The sequence below is a fragment of the Onychostoma macrolepis genome, chromosome 02 (assembly GCF_012432095.1).
Source record: "Onychostoma macrolepis isolate SWU-2019 chromosome 02, ASM1243209v1, whole genome shotgun sequence".
Taxonomy (NCBI): domain Eukaryota; kingdom Metazoa; phylum Chordata; class Actinopteri; order Cypriniformes; family Cyprinidae; genus Onychostoma; species Onychostoma macrolepis.
In genome coordinates this window covers 35,324,615-35,346,168 of record NC_081156.1, presented here as the reverse complement: position 1 = coordinate 35,346,168, position 21,554 = coordinate 35,324,615, and the positions used below count along the sequence as shown (strand labels likewise).

General features: G+C 34.5%; 2 protein-coding genes and 1 long non-coding RNA gene across 3 annotated transcripts; 2 read left to right on the top strand and 1 right to left on the bottom strand.

The window, feature by feature from the left end:
- Positions 1-724: 724 nt before the first annotated feature.
- Positions 725-5,894, top strand: foxl2b (forkhead box L2b). The gene is made up of 2 exons (XM_058793790.1): positions 725-959; positions 1,367-5,894. Exon 2 carries the CDS (start codon positions 1,369-1,371, stop codon positions 2,245-2,247), a length of 879 nt encoding a protein of 292 aa, XP_058649773.1. The 5' UTR covers positions 725-959; positions 1,367-1,368; the 3' UTR covers positions 2,248-5,894.
- A 47-nt stretch (positions 5,895-5,941) lies between these two features.
- LOC131522561 (uncharacterized) lies at positions 5,942-14,070 on the top strand. Its single transcript, XR_009266559.1, has 3 exons — positions 5,942-6,097; positions 12,734-12,910; positions 13,937-14,070. It is a non-coding gene; the product is annotated as an uncharacterized LOC131522561 (long non-coding RNA).
- Positions 6,393-19,969, bottom strand: LOC131522543 (ATP-sensitive inward rectifier potassium channel 10). The gene is made up of 6 exons (XM_058748099.1): positions 19,809-19,969; positions 13,944-14,283; positions 12,754-12,965; positions 12,157-12,288; positions 11,066-11,243; positions 6,393-9,475 (listed from the first exon to the last, which is right to left on the bottom strand). Exons 2-6 carry the CDS (start codon positions 14,281-14,283, stop codon positions 9,102-9,104), a joined length of 1,236 nt encoding a protein of 411 aa, XP_058604082.1. The 5' UTR covers positions 19,809-19,969; the 3' UTR covers positions 6,393-9,101.
- Between the last annotated feature and the right edge of the window lie 1,585 nt (positions 19,970-21,554).

Sequence of the window (21,554 nt, the reverse complement as noted above, 5' to 3'; positions counted from 1 at the left end):
TATTATTTAAAAATAAACACTTCATATTCATGCATTGAATAGTAATTTGCACAACAAAGGGCCTTTTTTTCTAGACCTCATAAAATTTAAACAAATATTTTATAAATATACATGCAATATTTATAAAAAATACTGTATTATTTTTTGCATCTATATTTATTTATCTTTTATTTATTTGTTTTATTGATATCTCTTATTAAGGAATTACGTTAAATGGGCTTGGAGATAAATATCGAAATAAAGTCGAGTTGAATTAATATATGAAAAATACTATATATGCAATATAAAAATAACAAATAGGCTAACGTTATAATAATGATTTTAAATATGGTGCTAATACACTAATAAAATACGATAAAATATTATAATATAACTAATAAATAATAGGCATTTATCAAGACATAAACAAAAATACTGTGATATAGGTTATGTACAATGTTGGTCTTTGGTTATATTCATTGATCAAGAATAATTCTCGTTCACGGAAAATAAGCAAATTTTTTATTGAATCACAAAAAATAAATAAGCAGGCCTAAGTGATAATAAAGAGGGTGTTTTGAAGATGTTGCGGTGAACGCGCAATATAAATATAAAGCGTTAATATCTCTGTCCCACAGCGCATTCAGCGATAAGGTGTTATTCTGGTGGAAAACGCGTCGGTTGGTTTGTGAAGCGATGAGAGAGACGTGACGAAAGCGGAATATGATGATGATGATTATGAGAACAGCAGCGCGGGTCGAGTCTGACGACAGCAGAGTTTCGCCTTTCACTCCAGGAAAAAAAAGTTGCAGATCTTCCAGAAGAACCTTCGAGCTTAAACGACATCGAGACTTCGAGTCCATCACAGCCAAACCGAGCGTTACCAAAGCAGGAGCTTGTTTTATTTCATTCAAAAGTCCCATCATTTATGGATCTGCGGTGACCCGATGCGCGCACCAAACATCCAGAGCTAAAACCAGGTACCAAACAAACCCGATCTCATAAATGTGCGTTTCAATGGCACGCTTTTCTGTTTCTGTTTAGCGTACTATTTATACGCAGAAACGCATTTTGGCGTTCATATGATATGCAATTGGTAGGTTTAGGGGTGTGAGGTAGGTGCGTATCATATGCACGCCAACAAAGTGCGTATCACATGCATGCAAAAACTGAGTATTATATGCACGTCAAACACGTGCGTAACCGTATGCACGCCAAAGTCAGTTTCTGCGTATAAATAGCACGTAAAATACAAAAAAAAAATGTGTTATTGATAGGCCTACGCATTTTTATGAGACAGGTCTCACCGAACAGAGTTTCATCACCGCGCAGCCTTATAGCCAGACCTGGCTTTGTTTTGATGTGTTGTTTGCTTGTGTTTTTCAAGTGATGGCATCTTACCATAGCTTGGACGATGACGCAATGGCTTTGATGGTCCACGACACGAACGCGGTGAAGAAAGAAGAAGAGTTCGCGAAGGACGCGCCGCTCCAAGAGCCGAGTTCTGAGAAGGTGGAAGCGTCTCAGAAGCCGCCTTACTCCTACGTGGCTCTGATCGCCATGGCCATCCGGGAAAGCGCGGAAAAGAGACTGACCCTCTCCGGTATCTACCAGTACATCATCACCAAGTTCCCCTTCTACGAGAAGAACAAGAAGGGATGGCAAAACAGCATCCGACACAACTTGAGTCTCAACGAATGCTTCATTAAAGTTCCGCGTGAAGGCGGAGGGGAGCGCAAGGGCAACTACTGGACTCTGGATCCGGCTTGCGAGGATATGTTCGAGAAGGGCAACTACCGGCGACGGAGGCGCATGAAGCGCCCTTTCAGGCCGCCAGCGGCTCACTTCCAGCCGGGTAAGGCTCTCTTCGGCGGGGAGGGATACGGTAGTTTCCTCCCCGCGCCCAAGTATCTCCAATCCGGCTTCATGAACAACAGCTGGCCGCTTGCGCAACCGGCCCCGCCGATGAGTTACGCGTCTTGCCAGATGGCCAACGGCAATATGGGTGCCATGAAAGGACTGTCAGGTCCGTCTTACAACCCCTACAGTCGAATGCAAGCCATGGGGCTGCCAAACATGATGAACTCGTACAGCGGGATGGGGCATCACCAGCACCAGGCGCCGCCGGCGGCGCAGCAGCCCTCGCCGGTTGCGTCCAACTCCGCGGCCGCTCTGCAGTTCACCTGCTCCCGCCAGCCGCCAGACCTCTACTCGTACTGGGACCACGAGGTCAAAAACTCGTCGTTGCACTCTCGGATTGACATTTGAACCGTGAGAATGTGCGAAGGGGACTTGGAACTGGGTCTGTTTTACGCATCCAGCAAGGTAAACAGGGTAACTTTTTGTTGCTGAAGAACAAACACAGATCTGAACTCACATCTCAGTTCCTATAGATGTTCTGGACTGCATGGATAAAGGTTTTTTTTTTTTTAAATTCTAAATCAGTAGCTTTTGATATGATCGCTTCAGGATAAACACGTTTTACGACAAAAATGCCTTCAGTTTCCTGATCGAAAATTCATTTGAGGACAGAATAGAACGAAAAGCATTGGCGAGATTGTTTGGGACCATTGTGATTTTTACATTTTGGATTGTCAAACCAGCACTTATTAATTTCTATTTGCTTTCAATAAACTGTTTTGATTAAAATGTCTTCGACACTCGATGGTCACTGAAGAAAAAAAAAAAAAAAAGTGGAACGCGCACTCTTAAAAATAAAGGGTGTTTATGGGCATTTAACATCCATGCAATCTTTCTATTGCACTAAAGGTTCCTTATATTGAGAAAAAAAGAAAAAAAAAGGTTCTTTAGGTTATAAAAATGTTCTTAACACTAAGAAAAAAAGGTTCTTTGAGCAACCAAAAATGGTTCTTCTATGGAGTCACTACAAAAGAAAAACAGCCCTTTGTTTTAAAGAGTGTATTCAGCCAAAAACTTTATTTAATTTTTTTTATTCTAGAACGACTTTTTCGTGTCATTTTGATATGGAGAGATCAGAAACACAGATTTCCAGTTTGTTAGGTATTAATTTTTCATAAAGATCTTTTCAAATCAAGGTACTCATTGAGAAAGAAACTAGATGTGAGAAGGTTCAGTCTGTGCTGTTAACCTAAAATACACACTTTTTACAAATAAAGAGATAAAATGACCTCAAAACGCGCTTTAAAATAATAAGAAAAACACTTGATTAGAATGATTGATATTCCTGCTTCTGATTATGATAATTAATCAGTGTAGATGTAATAAGGCCCGTTAGCTGATGACAATCTTCAGTTCTGTTTTATTTCGCTCCGTGTGAACAAACAGACGTAAATAAACTTCATTCATTTAATGCTTCAGTGTTTATGGTGTTCTGTCACGAGCTCTGGAATAAATGTTTACAGGAAAAATGTATCTTATAGTTCTAGTTCAAAACAATGATTTTGATTTAAACAAACTATTAGCCTACTTAAAAAGAAGAAGAATTGGTCAATGCATTTTAATCTCTCTTTTTTTTTCGTTTCAGCAGATACACACCAAAAAAATAACATTTCTCGTGAAAGCTTTTATATTTTGTAGACAATTAAATCTTTATTATCTAAACCAAACACATGAAAAGAAAACTAGATCATTTTTCTTCTTTCTTTCAATGACTTATTTGTAGCATGACCGTGCATTTAATTTCAGGTTCTGGCTTTTCATAAAAATATTAACAATAACTCATAAATGCATTTCATGTTCGTCTCATGCGAATCGAGTGTAAAAGTGAAAATTAAATCGTGTAGGCCTACAACTACCGAAATTGTCTTTTTAGAGCATATGTGAGAATAATAGGCCAACATTACCGATATGAATAACAGTATATGGATTTTAGAAAATAATATGGATTAAAAGTGATTGCAGTAATAACAGCAGCGATTGATGCCGACAGAAGAAAATAGCATTATTTGTGCATGAATTCTGTAGTAATGTTGGCAGTGAGTGTTTCATTCCTTCATACTGTGATCAAGGCATGCTTCAGTGAAAGTTCACGAGAAATCGCGCTCCATACTTTCACATCAGATAAAAACAATAATAATAAAAATCTGAAACCCAAACACACTGCACTTCACCGGCTGGAAATCAACGACACATTAAAAAAAAAAATGGTTTATTGATATTGTTTGTTTGCCTTTGTTACATTAACTAATCATGCAAATGTGCATCTCCTCAGATTTACTGCCTTATTGTTAAATGCAGCCAGACGATATGTTGTTATGCGTTATAATAACAATATAACCCTAAAGCGTGATTCTGTTTTTGATCTTTGCGAGTGAACAGAAAGCAACAAAATACTGACATAAATCACTCATGCATTAAAATGCATAATTGATAAACAGCCTGATGTTAAAGGTCATAAACATCATTCTTGCATTTGAAAAGCTTGCAGTTAAAAAAAAAAAAGTTTATTTACATTCTCTGGTTACACTTTAAAAGGCGTCCTTGTTACAGTGTAATTATACATTAAAGTGCTGAGTTATATTAACTAGCCCACATGAGGATTAGGGTTTGGTTTTGGGTTACTGGCATGTAATTATCCATAATAGTTATTATAATAACCTTAAAATAAAGTGTTACCCATTCTCTTTTAAAACATCAGTCATTATTTATGTTTTATTAAATCCTTTCTGCATTTTAAAATGCGCGTCACTGCAGCTGATGTTTGTATTTCACATTGAATTATAAGAAAAGAAGAGCTGATCAATATTTATCTCCTTGTAAACAGAGTCTGACAGAAGCTTTGCTTTCAGAATCCGGCAATTGTGCAAAAACTGTAAAGACGAATACAAAACCGGCTCAAATAATCATTTACAGAGCTGTGAAGGTCACGTGACCGACCGTGAGCACGTGATGGAAATGACTCCACCTGCCAGGAATAATTAAAAAGCGTATGGATTCAATGTAAGGTGTTTTAGTGAACTGAGATAATGAATTTAGAAAGTGAAATAAACACAAGCGTCTGATGATCTGATCACTAGATGGCGCTATACGCACATCACCAGCTATAGATGGACAGATTTCTGAATAATTCCACACTATATTTTAATATTTTGGTTTATTTTAGTTAGTCAGAGAAGGTGATTTAGTACAATGCTCTATTTACTGGTTAAATGCTTGAAATTAGTTTTAATTGTGTCTGTGAATGAATCTCTTCTCAAAAATATACACGTTTTGATTTTTCTATTTAATGTGTGTAGAGTGAAAACATTGCAATGATAAAGAATAATGTGATCTCATAAAAGCCTATGAAATAAAATGTGCTAATTGCTTTTTAAAATATAAATAAAATATAAAAGCACATTTTGCTATACTTCCACTTTCCAGAAGTATTTCATGTGAACTAGTTATACACAAAATTATCAATTTTCTTGATAATTTTTTGACCATGGCATAAGCAATATTAATGATTTCAATGCTTGCTTTTAAGAATTTTTGTTTATTTTCCTAACACTAAGGCAAATGATAATTCTGCTGTTTTTATGCATTTTGATTTTTTTATGCATTTGTGTGTTTTTATGCAAATAATATGAGCTTATAAATCCTTTTAAAATAACATTTAAAAGCACATTATTTCAACTTCGCAAATATTGAATGTGAACAGCTATACACAAAATTGTCAATTTTTCTGTTCAGCTATGCTGTGTTAGTAATTTTGCGTATTATTGGGCTGATGCTGTTCATGAAATATGATAAAGAATAAGATTCATCCAATGTATTTTGCTTGTTGATTACATATTATTTTCAAAACATCCAAAGAATTTAATTTTCACGAGTAGTGGCATGTCAAGTAAAATTCTGATGGTTTATACATAAATTATATGTTTATTTAAGAGAATTTCAAGCCATTTGAATCTGTGTGTGTGTGTGTGTGTGTGTGTGTGTGAGAGAGAGAGAGAGAGAGAGAGAGAGTGATATAATATTAGCATTGTTGTGTAGTATTCTGTATGATTCCAGAGACTGAAGGCTTTTTCCAGGACTCGGACTGTGACGTGTGTTTGTGACATCGACATCAAACCACAATCACGACTCTGAACCAGGAGGAAGTCAAAGCTGAAATCAGTCCTGAATCCGTCAGCGCTGCAGAGACGACGGCATACAGGTCAGCTTCATTTTTAAAGGCATGTGAAGTGAACTTGATTTGACAGGTTTTGCACATTTTGTAAATATGAAACAGTGTTTATATAAAGTGCTAGATTGCATGCAGTTTCCTTTAAAATATTGCATCCGTCCCCAAATAAACTCTTCATTAGGTCCGATTTAATGTTGTAGAATAGCACTTTAATATGCACACATTTATATGCACTTGAATTTACATATGAGACACATTAAACAGATTGTAGAAGCAGCATGTAAAGAGTTATGATCATTCATATACTTAACCCCCCCCCCCCCAAAAAAAATTATTTGTGAAATTTACTAGCACTTTCTGAGTGTTGTTAAAATGGACACTTCAGTAATAAAAGACAAAACACATGCTGTGCAAATAATACACTCATTTATCAGCATCGGATTAAGCATATCTTTATCTGTTTATTAACGTGGAAATTGAGGCATCCCTGTACATCCGGTGGATTATTCCAGTAGTTCAGTGCTAGACAAATACATGTATAAATATTTATCCTGAAATTAGATACAAAAAAAATAAAAATCAAAGCAAATGCTGCAGATTTTCTCAGAATTACTTTCACTTTTCTGAGCCGCTGCATTAATGTCTCTCCGTATAAAGAGAGAGGAGAGTACAGTACTAAAGTGCTGTCAGATTCGTTAGGATAATAAACGCTCCTAATGACCCCAAAGTGCAAAATCATTACAGTAACATTCAGTCAGAGTCACTAAAGCAGAAAATGTGGTGAATCACAGGAACACATTCACACAGCACATGCATGAAACAATCACAGGTTCGTTCTGAAAGGCGAGAGCACATGCAATAATAAACCATATAATTATACAGTAATTACAACTGCAACATAAATAGCCTGCTGTGAACTTTTTTCTTCTTCTATGCATTACGGTGGGTAAATGATAATTCTGGTGTTTTTTTTATGCATTTGGGTGATTGATGCATAACATGTCAGTGAATATCAAGACTTCAGGTTCAAATGTATTTTATGTGTAGAAGGGAAGGTCATATTTATAAAATATATAAAAGCGCATTATTTTAACTTCTAAGTATTTCATGTGAGCAGCTATACACAATAATCAGTCTTTAGCTTATGCTGTGTTAATAATTGTGTGTATTATTGGGCTGATCATGCAGTGACTTCAGTGCATGATTTTAAGGACATTTTGTTTATTTTTTAATGTGAAGGTAAATGATAATTTTGCAGTTTTTATGCATTTGGATGGTTGATGCATAACATGCATGTGAACATAAGATTTTCGGTTCGGTTCGATTATTGGGATGATGCTGTTCATTCAATATTAATAATTTCTGAGTTTGATTTTAAGAACATTTTTTTTTCAATGCTAAGTTGGTAAATGATATTTCTGCTGTTTTTATGCAGTTTGGTGTTTGATGCATACATCAGTGAATATCAAGATTTTAGGTTCAAATGTAAATGATTGTAGAAGAAAAGCTCTTGTAACTTTTCAAATATTTCATAATTTTAATCACTTGTCTTCCCTAGTTTATTTTAAAAGTGTGAAAGTTTACATTTTGATATGAATATTCCATCTTCCAAATAATATGAGCTCATTAGAGCTAGAAATAAAATGAAATATTAATAAACATAATTTGCAAATTTAGACTAGGGAATATACACAAAATTATCAATTTTCCTATTCTGCTTATGCTGTGTTAATAATTTTGCATATTATTGGGCTGATGCTATTCATGCAATATTAATAATTTCAGTGCTTGATTTTAAGGACTTTGTTTTTAATGCTGATTAAATGATCATTCTGCTGTTTTTATGCATTTGTGTATTTTTATGCATACAAATATGTAGTCTTTTCAATTATATGAGCTCATTAAAACTCATAAAATAATAATATACAATAATGACACAATTTCTGTTTAAAATATAAAAAGTACATTATTTCAACTTTCAACTTTTAAATGTGAACCGGCACAAAATGATCAATTTTCCTATTCAGCTAATACTATGTGAATAATTTAGCATATTATTGGGCTGATGCTGATAATGCAATATTAATGCTTTCAGTGCTTGACAAATGATATGTATTTATTTAGGTGTTTTTTATGCATTTGTGTGTTTTTATGCATACAAATATGCATGTAATCTTTCAAATAATATGAGGTCTTAAAAGCTCATACAATAAACGAATTAAAATGCATTTTAAAGTATAAAAATCACATTATTTTAAAAGTATTTAACATACTGTATGCTATAGGCCTCCACAAAAATAGAAATTTTCCAATTCAGCTTATAAGCTGTTAAAAATGCTGTTCATGCAATATTAATGATTTCAGTGCTTGATTTTTAGGACATTTTTGTTTATTTTTATGCTAAGTATGTAAACGTTTATGCATTTAGGTGCCTTTTTATGCATTTGTGTGTTTTTATGCATACAAATATTCCATGTAGTCTTTCAAATAATATGAGCTCTTAAAAGCTCATAAAATAAAATAATTAAAACGCATTTTAAAGTATAAAAAGCATTGCCATGTACTGTGTGCTATAGGCCTGCACAAAAATATAAATTTCCCTATTCAGCTTATATGTTTTATTTTTGTATATTTTTGCATATTACTGGGCTGATGCTGTCCATGCACAACAAATTATTTCAATGCTTGATTTTAAGGACATATTTGTTTAATTTTGTTATGCTAAGTATGTAAATGATAATCCTGCTGTATTTATGCAATTAGGTGTTTTTTGTGCATTTGTGTGTTTTATGCATACAAATATTCCATGTAGTCTTAAAATAATTAAAATGCATTTTAAAATATAAAAAGCACATTATTTCAAAAGTATTCCACATGTATTTGCTGTAGGCCTACACAAAAATATTCATTTTCCTATTCAGTTTGTGTGCTGTTAATATTTTTTTTGCATATTATTGGGCTGATGCTGTTCATGCAGCATTAATGATTTCAGTGCTTGGTTTGAAGGACTTTCTTGTTGAATGTTTTGTGTGAGTCACACGTTACTGATGCGCACGCTAACAGGCCCGCCGTCCGTCTGTTTCTCATCCTCTCGGTAGCTCTGCTCCAGCCGCATCTTCTCCGGGTCCGAGCTGCTCACGTCTCCATGGCAACCGTCAGTGGCGCTGGGCGGGGTCTGGTTAAAAAGGGGCGGGGTCTTGGTTTTCACCACCTTGTCGAAGTACGCGAGATCCGCCACGTATTTGCCCGTCACAGAGAGAGACACGATGGGGGGGAACTCGTAGCCCCACAGGATCTCGTCGGGCAGGTAGGAGGTGCGCACCTGACAGGTGGCTGATGTGGGCTCCACAGTGGAGCTCATCATCACTAACAGCTCAAAATCAGCCGGATCCGGCTCCGTCCATCCGCCTGAGAGAAACAGACACAATGAGGATTTCTGCAAGATATTCACACACTGTGTATGCAGCTGTTTTCTTAAAGGTGAAGTCAGGTGAACCCTGGTTTAAAGGGCAGAAGCGGGCTTTGTTTTAGCAATTCCGTCTGGTGCCACTGTGCAGTATTTACACTGACAAAAGTGTCAAAACCTATTTCAATTTTCAGATGAAAGATAAATAGATTAAATAAATAGCTAAAATAAAAATTAAAATATAAATAATATTTAAAAATGAACTTAAATGAAGAATTAATTAAATAAAAAGAATTAAAAAGAAAATTTATTTAAACATTGAACCATTTTAAATTGTTTAAAAATTTATAATAATAATAACATTTAATACATTTAAATAAAATAATAAATAAAATGTATTTATAAAATTAAATAAGTTTAATAAAAGTTAATAAAATTAAAATATTTTCAAGTGTCACACTCTTTTAAACCAGTGATCTTACATGACTCTTCCTGTTGTTAAGAATCCAGGATTTACTCACATTAAAATATTTTAGAGCTTGGCATAACTAGAAAAAAAAAATCATTATATAAAATAAAAACAAAAAGAAACTGCTTTTATTAAAAAAAAATTAAAAAGTTGACAATAAAACTGCACATGATATTAAATAATAAATATCTTGATTTTTAAAATTGTTTTAGCTTATTTCAAAGCTTATTTTGTCTTATTCTTATCATTTAAATAAGATAATATGAATAAAAATAAGAACAACTTTTGAGTGGTTGAAAAGCGTTGCATTAATGAAATGTTGTTTTTTTGTCTTTATTTATTTATTTATTTTTTTTACTTTTGTTGGTGTATTTAGTCCCCCCCCCCCCACCTAATAATGTTTAACCCTTGTGCTGTGCTGAAAATCCTTTACATAATTTGTTATTCCTAGTCGAAAATGACCAGCCTTTTCAAAATTGCTTGTAAATTATACTAGACCCCAGACCACAAAACCAGTCACAAGGGTCAATTTTTTAAAATTAAGATTTAAAAGGTGATTGAATAAATAATCTTTCCATTGATGTATGGTTTGTTAGGATCGGACATTATTTGGCTGAGATACAACTATTTGAAAATCTGGAATCTGAGGGAGCAAAAATCTAAATATTGAGAAAATCACCTTTAAAGTTGTTCAAATGAATTCTTAGCAATGCATATTACTAATCAAAAATTAAGTTTTGATATATTTATGGTAGGAAATTTACAAAATATCTTCATGGAACATGATCTTTACTTAATATCCTAATGATTTTTGGCATAGAAAAATGTATAATTTTAACCCATACAATGTATTGTTGGCTATTGCTACAAATATACCTGTGCTGCTTATGACTGCTTTTGTGCTCCACGGTCACATATTATCAATAAATATTGGATTCAGTTAATTTTTCTACTTGTTTTCTTTGAAATAGCACTGGTTTTGTATTTCTGTCTGGAATGGAATGATTATAGGCCTGACTGATCTGAACTCATGCACATCAGTTTTTGAGTTAATAAAATCTTTATTCGTGGGTAAAATCTGCAGATGTTCACTCAGAAGCTGAGGATTGTGTCAGGATCTGACCCTTGTTGGCCCATCCGTGCAGTGGGCTCTGCTCGTCGATGGTGTGGTAGAAGGTGAGCGGGAGGATGAGGAAGGGGCTCTCGCTGGCCGTGTCCACACTGAAGGTCACGTTCTTCTGATCCAAACGCACCGTCTCACCCTCCTTCGGGACGCACGGCTGTAGAAGCTTCCCAGTCACCTGAAAAAAAATCACATTAATTGCATTTGTCCTTAAAGAACTCGCAATCTTTCACTGCCAAAATGCAGTGTCCACATGAGCACATTTCCATGTACAACCAGCTCTGAAAGGAAGGCAGCATAAAAATGATTATATATATTAATATACAGTTGAGGTCAAAAGTTTACATCCCCCTTTCCGAATCTGCAAAATGTTAATTATTTTACCAAAATAAGAGGGATCATACAAAATGCATGTTATTGTTTATTTAGTACTGACCTGAATAAGATATTTAACATAAAAGATGTTTACAGTCCACAAGAGAAAATAGTTGAATTTATAAAAATGACCCGGTTCAAAAGTTTACATCCCCTTGATTCTTAACACTGTGTTGTTAGCTGAATGATCCATAGCTGTGTTTTTTTTGTTGTTGTTTAGTGATAGTTGTTCATGAGTCCCTTGTTTGTCTTGAACAGTTAAACTGCCTGCTGTTCTTCAGAAAAATCCTCCACCAAATTCTTTGGTTTTCCAGCATTTTTGTGTATTTGAAATCTTTCCAACAATGACTGTATGATTTTGAGATCCATCTTTTCACACTGAGGACAACTGAGGGACTCATATGCAACTATTACAGAAGGTTCAAACACTCTCTGATGGTCCAGAAGGAAAAACCTTGCATTAAGAGCCGGGGGCGTGAAAACTTTTGAACATAATGGAGATGTGTACATTTTTCTTATTTTGCCTAAATATCATATTTTTTCATTTAGTACTGCCCTTCAGAGGCTACAGAAGATAGTTACATGTTTCCCAGAAGACAATTTTACCCTGATCTTCAAATTCAAAAAGTGTCATTCTCTTCTGTGTGACAAATCGATAAATAAATAAATCATTAACTGGCGTCCTTGTTACAGTGATAATTCTCTCCTCCGGTTACCTGGCAGCCCAGCAGCAGACTCTTGCGCATGTTGGCGACTCGTATCATGAGACAGGGTCGGCCGTCGTGATTAGCTATCACAGCATGCTGACTGAACCGAATCGTCTCGCCTCGTTTCTTCGGCCGAGCCACCTGAGACAGAGAAGAACAAACATGTCTGGGTCATGTTTCACCCCAAAATATAGATATTAATGCAATAATAAAAAAACTAATGAGAATCAGTAAGTCTTGAGAAAAAGAATTACAAAAATCTCTGGAGTAAAATATTTGGATGCATGAAAATTATTAATATATATCATAATTGAATTTGATAATTGAATTTGTGTCATAATTGATACATTTAGCAAATTTAACAGTTATTTTCCTGTTCATTACAGTGAAGCTGCTTTGTATAAAATGCTGTATAAATAAATGTGACTTGAATTAACTGTTTAAACAATAATATATTACTTTAATATACAACTTATTTTGATATATATATATATATATATATATATATAATTTTTTTTTTATTATTATTATTATTATTATTATTTTTTTTTAAGCACAATGTGACCTGCCTGTTTTCTGTGTTCAGGTGAGTAAAAGGATACGCACCTTGGCGAGGAAGGTTCCGGTGATGAAGATCTCCATGGCGGTGGTGATGAGGAGCTGGATGATGAGCAGGACGATGGCAGACGGACATTCCTCCGTGATGCAGCGGTATCCGTATCCGATGGTGGTCTGAGTCTCCAGCGAGAAGAGAAAGGCTGCGGTCAGTGTTTGCATCTGCATCACACACACACTGTGGTTTGCTGGGGGATCAAACTCTAAGGAAGAAACACAAACATCACACACAAACTGATGCACACGAACAAACACATGGATGTAATGGGGGTTTTATTTTATTGAATGGACTCTGGTTTACTGTATCACAGAAGAACAATATTTTTAATAACAAATCTTTTCATTATTGAGTTTATAATTAAAGTTTAAACAACTTTACATGTTGCAAAAAACATTTTATTAAATTAATTATTATTTTATTTAATACATCATTATTTAATAATTTCATTATTAATTATAATTATTTGATATTTACTTACAATTACAAGTTTTTGTCCATTATCTTTAATTTATATGCATCTTGCCTACATTCTCAGGAAGCATTTTATTGTACAGAAATTTCATTTTTAAAACATGGACTTGATGGAGTTATCATTTGTTTCATTTAAGCGTCAACTTGGTCTCCTAAAAATTTGACAGAAGGAATAAAAATTAGGGGGAATCATTTTGAAAAAGTTTACGCCAAAAATAAACATTATTTCTTCATAATAACATGTATGGAATATCAGGGCTGTTATTGTTAACTAAAGCTGAAATTAAAACTATAAATGGAAAATTTTGTTAATTGAAATAAAATGTTACCTGAAATAGTATAAAATATAAAAAATTAACTTGTTTTATATCAGCTAGTTGCCAAGGCAACATCTTTCAATTCTCATCAATTAGAAGTACTAAAATAACTAAAAACAAAATAAAAACAAGAAATAACAAAAAAGACAAAAACACAGCAAAATTACTACTAAAATGATTATATATATATATATATATATATATATATATATATATATATATATATATAAATAATCCAAAATATAAATAATTAATAATATATAATAAAAACTATAATAGTATAATAATTATTCTGAAATAACTCTGTCATGAAGAATCATTCACATTAAGTCCAGGAACATGAATTAAGAAAGCCACTTTATGTTGATTTTAATTTTATTTCCAGCTCTTACCGAGCAGGTCTCCGTGCACCAGAGCCAGCAGGTACCACAGCAGTCCAAAGGCGAACCAGGTTCCCACAAACGTGGCGCTGAACAGAACCAGTTTGTACCTCCACTGCATGTCCACAAAGGTGGTCCAGGGGTCACGCAGGTACAGAGCACCACGCCCACTCACGTGCTCGATGCGGACATTGCTCCGCCCATCCTTGGTTAGCACCCGCCTCCGGCGTGCCACCTGACTCACGTGCCCCGCCCCCCCGAGCAGAGGCTTTAGGATGTCTGTCTGTGTCTGGGAGTGGCACACCTTCTGAGGGGCGGGGCTTTGGGAAGAAGGGGGTGTGGCCGACGTCATCTGGAGAGATTTTTTTCTTTAGTAAAGTATTAAGGTGTTTACATTCAAATGAACATGTATGCATTTTCCAGATGCTTTAATCCTAAGTGACTTGCACCACATTCATTTGGTTTTACTGTAAGCTTAGAAATCACAGGGTAAAAATGCAACTAATCAATATCATCATACTTGTCTAGTTAATTTGATTGCAGTAAAATTTGCAAATTTTTTTTTTTTTTTTTTTTGTATGGTATGTTTTAATATACAAATGATGCATAATCTAAATAAATATGCATACATTTCCAGAACAGAAATCTGAATGTTGGTTCAAAATTATGGCTTGATTTTCTTGACATATAACAGTTAAAGGTTTTTACTGTTGGGATTTTGGATTTCCTATTTATCACTCAGATAGATCAGAAAATAATGTCAATAGACAGAAATATATATATATATATATATATATATATATATATATATATATATATATATATATATATATTTTGTATGTATTTAAAATGCTGTATAAATCAGCATGAATGTTATTTAAACAAACCTCTCAGTAGAAATCTTCAGAATATAGAGAGGAATAAAACCCTAAGTTTTGATATTTGTAAGTGCTGCTGAAGTGGAGAAAAAAACTCGAAACCTTTAAAAATAGGCGTTTTCACCATGTTTTTAGGAATAAAATGTTATAAATATCAGTGTAAATGATATATGAACAAACCCCTCAGTAAAAACCTTCAGAATATAGAGAGGAATAAAACCCTAAGTTTTGATATTTGTAAGTGCTGCTGAAGTGGAGAAAAAACTCAAACCTTTAAAAATAGGCGTTTTCACCATGTTTTTAGGAATAAAATGTTATAAATATCAGTGTAAATGATATATGAACAAACCCCTCAGTAAAAACCTTCAGAATATAGAGAGGAATAAAACCCTAAGTTTTGATGTTTGTAAGTGCTACTGAAGTGGAGAAAAAACTCATTGGCTTTAAAGATATGAATTTTTACCATGTTTTAGGAGTAAAATGTTGTATAAGTTAGTGTAAATGATATATAAACAAACTCCTCAGTAAAAACCTTCAGAATATAGAGAGGAATTAAACTGTAAATTTTATGCAAGTGCTGCTGAAGTGGAGAAAAACAATTAATTGGTGTTAAAGTAAGTTTATTATATAATAATAATAAAAAAAATCCTTGTGTGTCTTGCGTTAGGCTAACTGAGACTTGTTATAGTACTTGCATATCATTGCTCTTTGTTGATTTTGATTGCTTCCATTGTCCTCATTTGTAAGTCGCTTTGGATAAAAGCGTCTACTAAATGACTAAATGTGAATGTAAAGATTTGCATGTTTACCATGTTTTTAGGAGTAAAATGTTGTATAAATAAGTGTAAATGATATACGAACAAACCCCTTCAGAATATAGATAGGAATAAAATTTTAAGTTTTGATGTATATAAGTGCTGCTGAAGTGGAGATGAAAAAAAACTCTCAAACTTTAAAAATATGCGTTTTCACCACGTTTTTAGAAATAAAATGTTATAAAAATCAGTGTAAATGATATATGAACAAACCCCTCAGTAAAGACCTTCAGAGAGGAATAAAACTGTACTGTTTTGGTGTTTGTAAGTGCTGCTGAAGTGGAGAAAAAACTCATTGGCTTTAAAGATTTGCATTTTTACCATGTTTTTAGGAGTAAAATGTTGTATAAACCAGTGAGAATGATATTTATATAAACCGCTCCAGAATATACATATAAATAAAACTGCTAAGTCTGGTGTATGTCAGTGTTACTGAAGTGGAGAAACAAACTCATTATTAGAAAACAGCCTTAAATCTACAGATGCAAATAGATAAAGTGCAATAAAACAAACATTTAAATGTATATTTTCGATGCTCTCTGTCTCAACATTGACTAGTGCATTGACTAACAGGCCACAGCTCAAACACAGTGTCTTTTGTTGCTTTAAATACAAATATACACATTTAGATGCTATGATATTCAGCTCATTCAATGGCCTTCGGTGATTTCTGCAGTGCTTTTGTTTCGTGGTGTAGATTTCAGTCCACAGGGAGAAGAGCTTGTTGAATACAATTTATCTGGTAAATCAGGTGAACAGAACGGATTATTTTACACAAGAGAGACTTTAACCAACAATGAGACAAAAGAGACAAACTAAATGAAGGCATTTGAAAAAAGTTTAGACTGTCTTTCCTCATCCGCCATATAAACTCATTACACAGCAAAAAATGATGTTCTTCTTCAACACTTTTGACTTGTTTTCCAGTACAAATATACTGGAGTATAAAATTTACTAGAGAAGCAAAATGAGTCAAGATAGTAAGCCTCTTTTTTTTTAACTTAAACTAAATGAGTTTGTTTAAATCAAGACTAAATATCTGTTAATAGGGTCAGAAAAATAATACTGTTTTCCTTTTGAGTTTAGTTGATTTTTCTGATCCCATTGACAGATATTTGTTCTCAGCTTAAACATAAACTCACTTGATTTTGAGACTTTTTTTTTTCAAAAACAAGACTTAATATATATATATATATATATATATATATATATATATATATATATATATATATATATATATTCATATATATTAAAACAAATCTCTGTTACGGTTGCGTGGTTGTGGTTAGATTAAATAAAGTTCAGGAGAATGAAGTAGCATCAACACACATTTCCATTTATTAATGTTTAGCTCAGACAAAGAAAAAGGGGAAAACTGAGGACTTATAACATGACGGGAACAAAAGAGCAAACAAGATAATACAAATCAGGTGGGGACAATGAATGATGATTAACTAATAAGAACCGGAACTAAACCAAATAAGGAAAAACAGGAACTTAGAAGGGCAGACACGTGACACATCGCCCCGGAAGGCGCGTCTTGCGCCGTAGAGTTCTACCGGGGAGGGGGGGCAGGCGCCCTGGAGTCCAGTGTAGGACCAGGACAAGGGAGGGCTCCAGGGCGGATCCGGGGACTCCGGCGGCCATGGCGGAGCAGGGGGCTCGGGGGGCGACCATGGCGGAGCAGGATTCTCGGGGGTATAGCCCCCCCCCATCCCAAATTGTATTGGTGAGGTTTAGAACTTGTATCTTCTGGAAGGGCTCTGGGGGGCGCTCTGGCAGCGCGGAGCTGGACGGGGCCAGCGGAGACGAAGGAGGGCTCTTGTGAGGAGCAGGCACTGGCGGGCAAATCATACTCTCAGACGGCGGGCTAGCCATACTCTCTGACGGCGGGCTTGCGAGGGCCGCGAACGGCGGCGGGAACTTCTTCGCGGAAGCCGGGTTTGGGAGATCCGTGGACGGCGGCTGGTTTTTGTGAGCCGAGGATGGCGGCTGGTGAGGGGGAGCCGCGGCAGGCGGGTTAGTTCCGGCTCGGGCCCGGACACTTCCCAGACACCGGAAAATAGCTTCTCTCCAACACAATCCCGTGGTGTCTGGGAGGTCCATAGGATGGTCGAGATTGGCTCTGAGCCGGAACAGTTAGTTTAGGGTGGCGTCATCCCACGCCGTTGCCGCGGCGAGTTTACAGAACTCCCCGTCATAATCATAGAAGGGGAGCCTCTGAAGGGCAAGGGCGGCGAAACGGTCCGCAAACTCTTTCGGTCTGAGCTTCTGTTACGGATGCGTGATTGTGGTTAGATTAAATAAAGTTAATAAGAACCGGAACTAAACCAAATAAGGGAAAACAGGAACTTAGAAGGGCAGACACGTGACAATCTCTCTTCTCTTTTCCAGCAGAACACTTATATAACAGCATTAATTATATTCAGTGTTATGTAATTTGATGGATTATCATCCTTTCACGTTATCTGGTCAAATGTGCCGTATCCTTACTTTATAAAAATGTACCACGATAACCATAGTTTCTACCAAATTACCATAATGTAAAATGATTCCTTGATGTAGTGAATATAAAACAAAGACTATTGGAGTACATTTAACAAGAAAATACAATATTTAAAAAAATCACATTTAGTTATTTGTAGTTTGTAGTTACTGAGTGAAAACTGTTTCTATATCAGTAAAACTCAAAATAACAAACAAACAAAAAGGTTCTGAAAGCTTCTTGCACATTCATTTATTATGCTTTCACCCTGATAACGATGATGTTGAATTTTTTTTTATAATGGTCATCATGGTAAAGACTGAAGGTGTTTACAGTTATTTTCAGCTGCTTACACACATTTTCAAAACTTTACACACAAATCCAAGAACTGCACACACAAAATGCAAAATGCCTCACATCTAAATATCACAAACACGCTCAAAAGCAAACACCATAATATTAATTCCTTTTAGATGTTCGTGTGTTACATAGAGAATTGTGTGTTGTGTTTTGCAAAGAGTGTTTTATGAAATCGAAAACTCAAAGTCAAAGGCTGAGAATCAGTGTCTGGTTTTGCAGATTTGGTGTGTGCTTCTGCTGTTTGAGTGACAGCTTTCAGAAATTGTGTTACAAGTAAAGATTTTGTGTGTATAAGCAGCTGAAAAAAACTGTAATACTTGTGATGTGTTTTAGTCTCTCTGCTTCCACCTTATCAGCACTTCCAGTTTCTGTCTGTCTCTCTCTCATCTCGTCTCTCTCTCTCGGGTACAAAGGAACGTATTGTTTGAAACACTAACCAATGGGACAAAACCGACCACTGACAAACATATCTTTGTGTGTGTGTGTGTGTGTGTGTGTGTCTCTGTGTGTGTGTGTGTGTGCCTCTGTGTGTTTGTGTGTCTCTCTCTCTGTGTGTGTGTGTGTGTGTGTGGCACAATAGCAGCTCATTAGTATTCCAAAGGGGATAATGATCCCCCCTCCACAAATCTCAACTTTACATTTTCCAAACTTTTTCTTTCTTTCTTTCTTTCTTTCTTTCTTTCTTTCTTTCTTTCTTTCTTTCTTTCTTTCTTTCTTTCACAGTTTAACACGCACCCAAAAACACACATAAAGTCAAACTCAGTAAGACATTTGTTTCCCAGAACATGATAAAACGATAAAATAAAAGCACCTTCCAAATGCATTAATAAGAACAACTTCTGTAACTTCTGTCTTTGAAGCGCTTAATGAACACAAATATTGCAACTGTTACAAATATGTATCAACTATATATTTTTTCATATGCATAAATCGATACTGCTGTGTAAAAAAGTATTAGTTGAAATTGTAAATAAAACAAAGATTATCGAAGTACATTTTACAAAAAAATCGCAATTTTTCTACTTTCTTAATTTCACGTTTAATTCAATGTGTTACTTTCTGTTCTTTAATAATTTTCTGGGAAATGTGCTATTGGTTTCTAGGTGAAAACTGTTGCAAAGTAAATCCAACAGCAATGTTTTTTTTCAGTGCATTGAGAAAATAGATCAGTCTGTTAGGAGGAAGACATGAATGTGAGCAGGTTGCATGACGTATGCAGCACCTGTTGTTCAGAAGTTTAATCAGACACACCAAATTCTGAACTTTTTAACCAGGAGCTTCATCAAACCCACTGAGAAAGTTGAGTTTGAACGGGTGCATGTGAAATGCAGCGTCTTACCTTGTCATTCAGAGAGCTGCGAGGCTGCAGTCTATTAACACATGCGCTCAGGTGTTCAGAAGCTGAGATTCATCAGATTCTATATTCAGGTGTGCTGATCAGCTACATGTTGATGTTCAGGAAACAAACTTTACTAAACAAGCTACTAAACAGAAGCTCTGCAGAATGACTGAATCTCTCAGGAGAAAATGACATGCTTTTATAAACTGGCCTCTCTCTCTCTTTCTTTCTCTCTCTCTCTCTCTCTCTCTTATCTCTCTCTCTCTCTCTCTCTCTCTCTCTCTCTCTTTATCTCTCTCTCTCTCTCTCTCTCTCTCTCTCTCTTTATCTCTCTCTCTCTCTCTCTCTCTCTACATTCAGCTCATTCAGCACGTGTTTGTTCTGCTAAACTCCTAAAACTATTATACATAGCATTTTGCTTTATATTTCCTCTTTTTATAATATTTTTCAGGGTTTATGAGCTTATATTAACTGAATATTTGCGCTTTTAAAAATTAAAATATTGAAATGATCTAGTGAAAGCAAATAGGTTAAATTAAGATCAAGATGAAAACTGGTTGTAAAACATAGTATAATAGAAATCAGTTACAGCACTTAAAATCTTGATGTTAATTAATAAATTAATGGACATTTTGCAATAACAACCCAAATATATATTATATTATATTATATTATATTATATTATATTATATTATATTATATTATATTATATTATATTATATTATATTATATTATATTATATTATATTATATTATATTATTTAAAATATAACCTATTTTGTAATTAATATTTGGAAGACAGTAACATTTGGGTAGCATTTTATTTTTAATATGCACATTGAAATTGCATGTGACCAAAATTAGAAATAAAATAAGAAAATAAACTTTTGAACATTGAAATTCAGGCAGTTTATTTTTTAATACTCTTTATACTCTTATTTTTAGGTTTTTTTTTTTTTTTCCAAAACTGACTTTGAAAAGAAATCAAAGAAGGAAAAAATGTTCGCTCTAACTTAACTAGCAATAAACACTCTTTATCATTTTTTTCATATGTAATTTTTTTTAATTTTTTTTATCTCAGCCTAAATAATGTATCCTAAATCCTACAGTATGATTATTGCACTAGAGATATTTGTGTAAAAGTCTAATATTGCAGTGGTGCTTTGATGCTTTAGTGCTGGTGTGAAAGCAGAAGCTGAATTAAAGGGCTTTTCTTCCACGCTCTCATTCAGTTTTAATCTTCATTTGGGGGTTTTTGTTCTGATCCAGGCACTTCGCACAAACTTCCTCTACACGAGTGGATGTCGGGGTTTGTGAAGTGCTGGAACAGAACATCCTGAGAACAGCAGCTCACAAAAGAATCTGTGAGAGGAATGAGAACTCAATGAGAGATGCAGGAGGAGAACACAGAGAGAATGAGTGAGTGATGCTTCTGCTGCTGAACACTGTGAGCTGCAGGAGGCGCTGTGTGTGTCGCATCCATCACTGCATTCACTCCTGCACCGTAAGCAGACTTTATAGAAATTAAATAAAAATAAATACATATAAATATATTTGATATACTTCTATATATATATATATATATATTTTTTTTATTATTATTATATAAGTATTTTATTTTATTGAGTTAATGAAATAAATCTAAAAATTACAAATAAAAATACAAATAAATTTTTTTTATTTCCTAAATATTAATGATCTTTTCATAAATATTGTTCTGTTTTGCTATATATAGTTTTTAATAAGT

Bases quoted from the DNA above. Each gene is read 5' to 3' on its own strand.
- foxl2b (XM_058793790.1), top strand. From the start codon at position 1,369: ATGGCATCTTACCATAGCTTGGACGATGACGCAATGGCTTTGATGGTC.
- LOC131522543 (XM_058748099.1), bottom strand. From the start codon at position 14,283: ATGACGTCGGCCACACCCCCTTCTTCCCAAAGCCCCGCCCCTCAGAAG. The intron at 12,966-13,943 runs GTAAGAGCTGGA...TTTCTTCCTTAG, and splicing joins GGTGCACGGAGACCTGCTCG to AGTTTGATCCCCCAGCAAAC. The intron at 11,244-12,156 runs GTAACCGGAGGA...ATTTTTTTTCAG, and splicing joins GTCTGCTGCTGGGCTGCCAG to GTGACTGGGAAGCTTCTACA.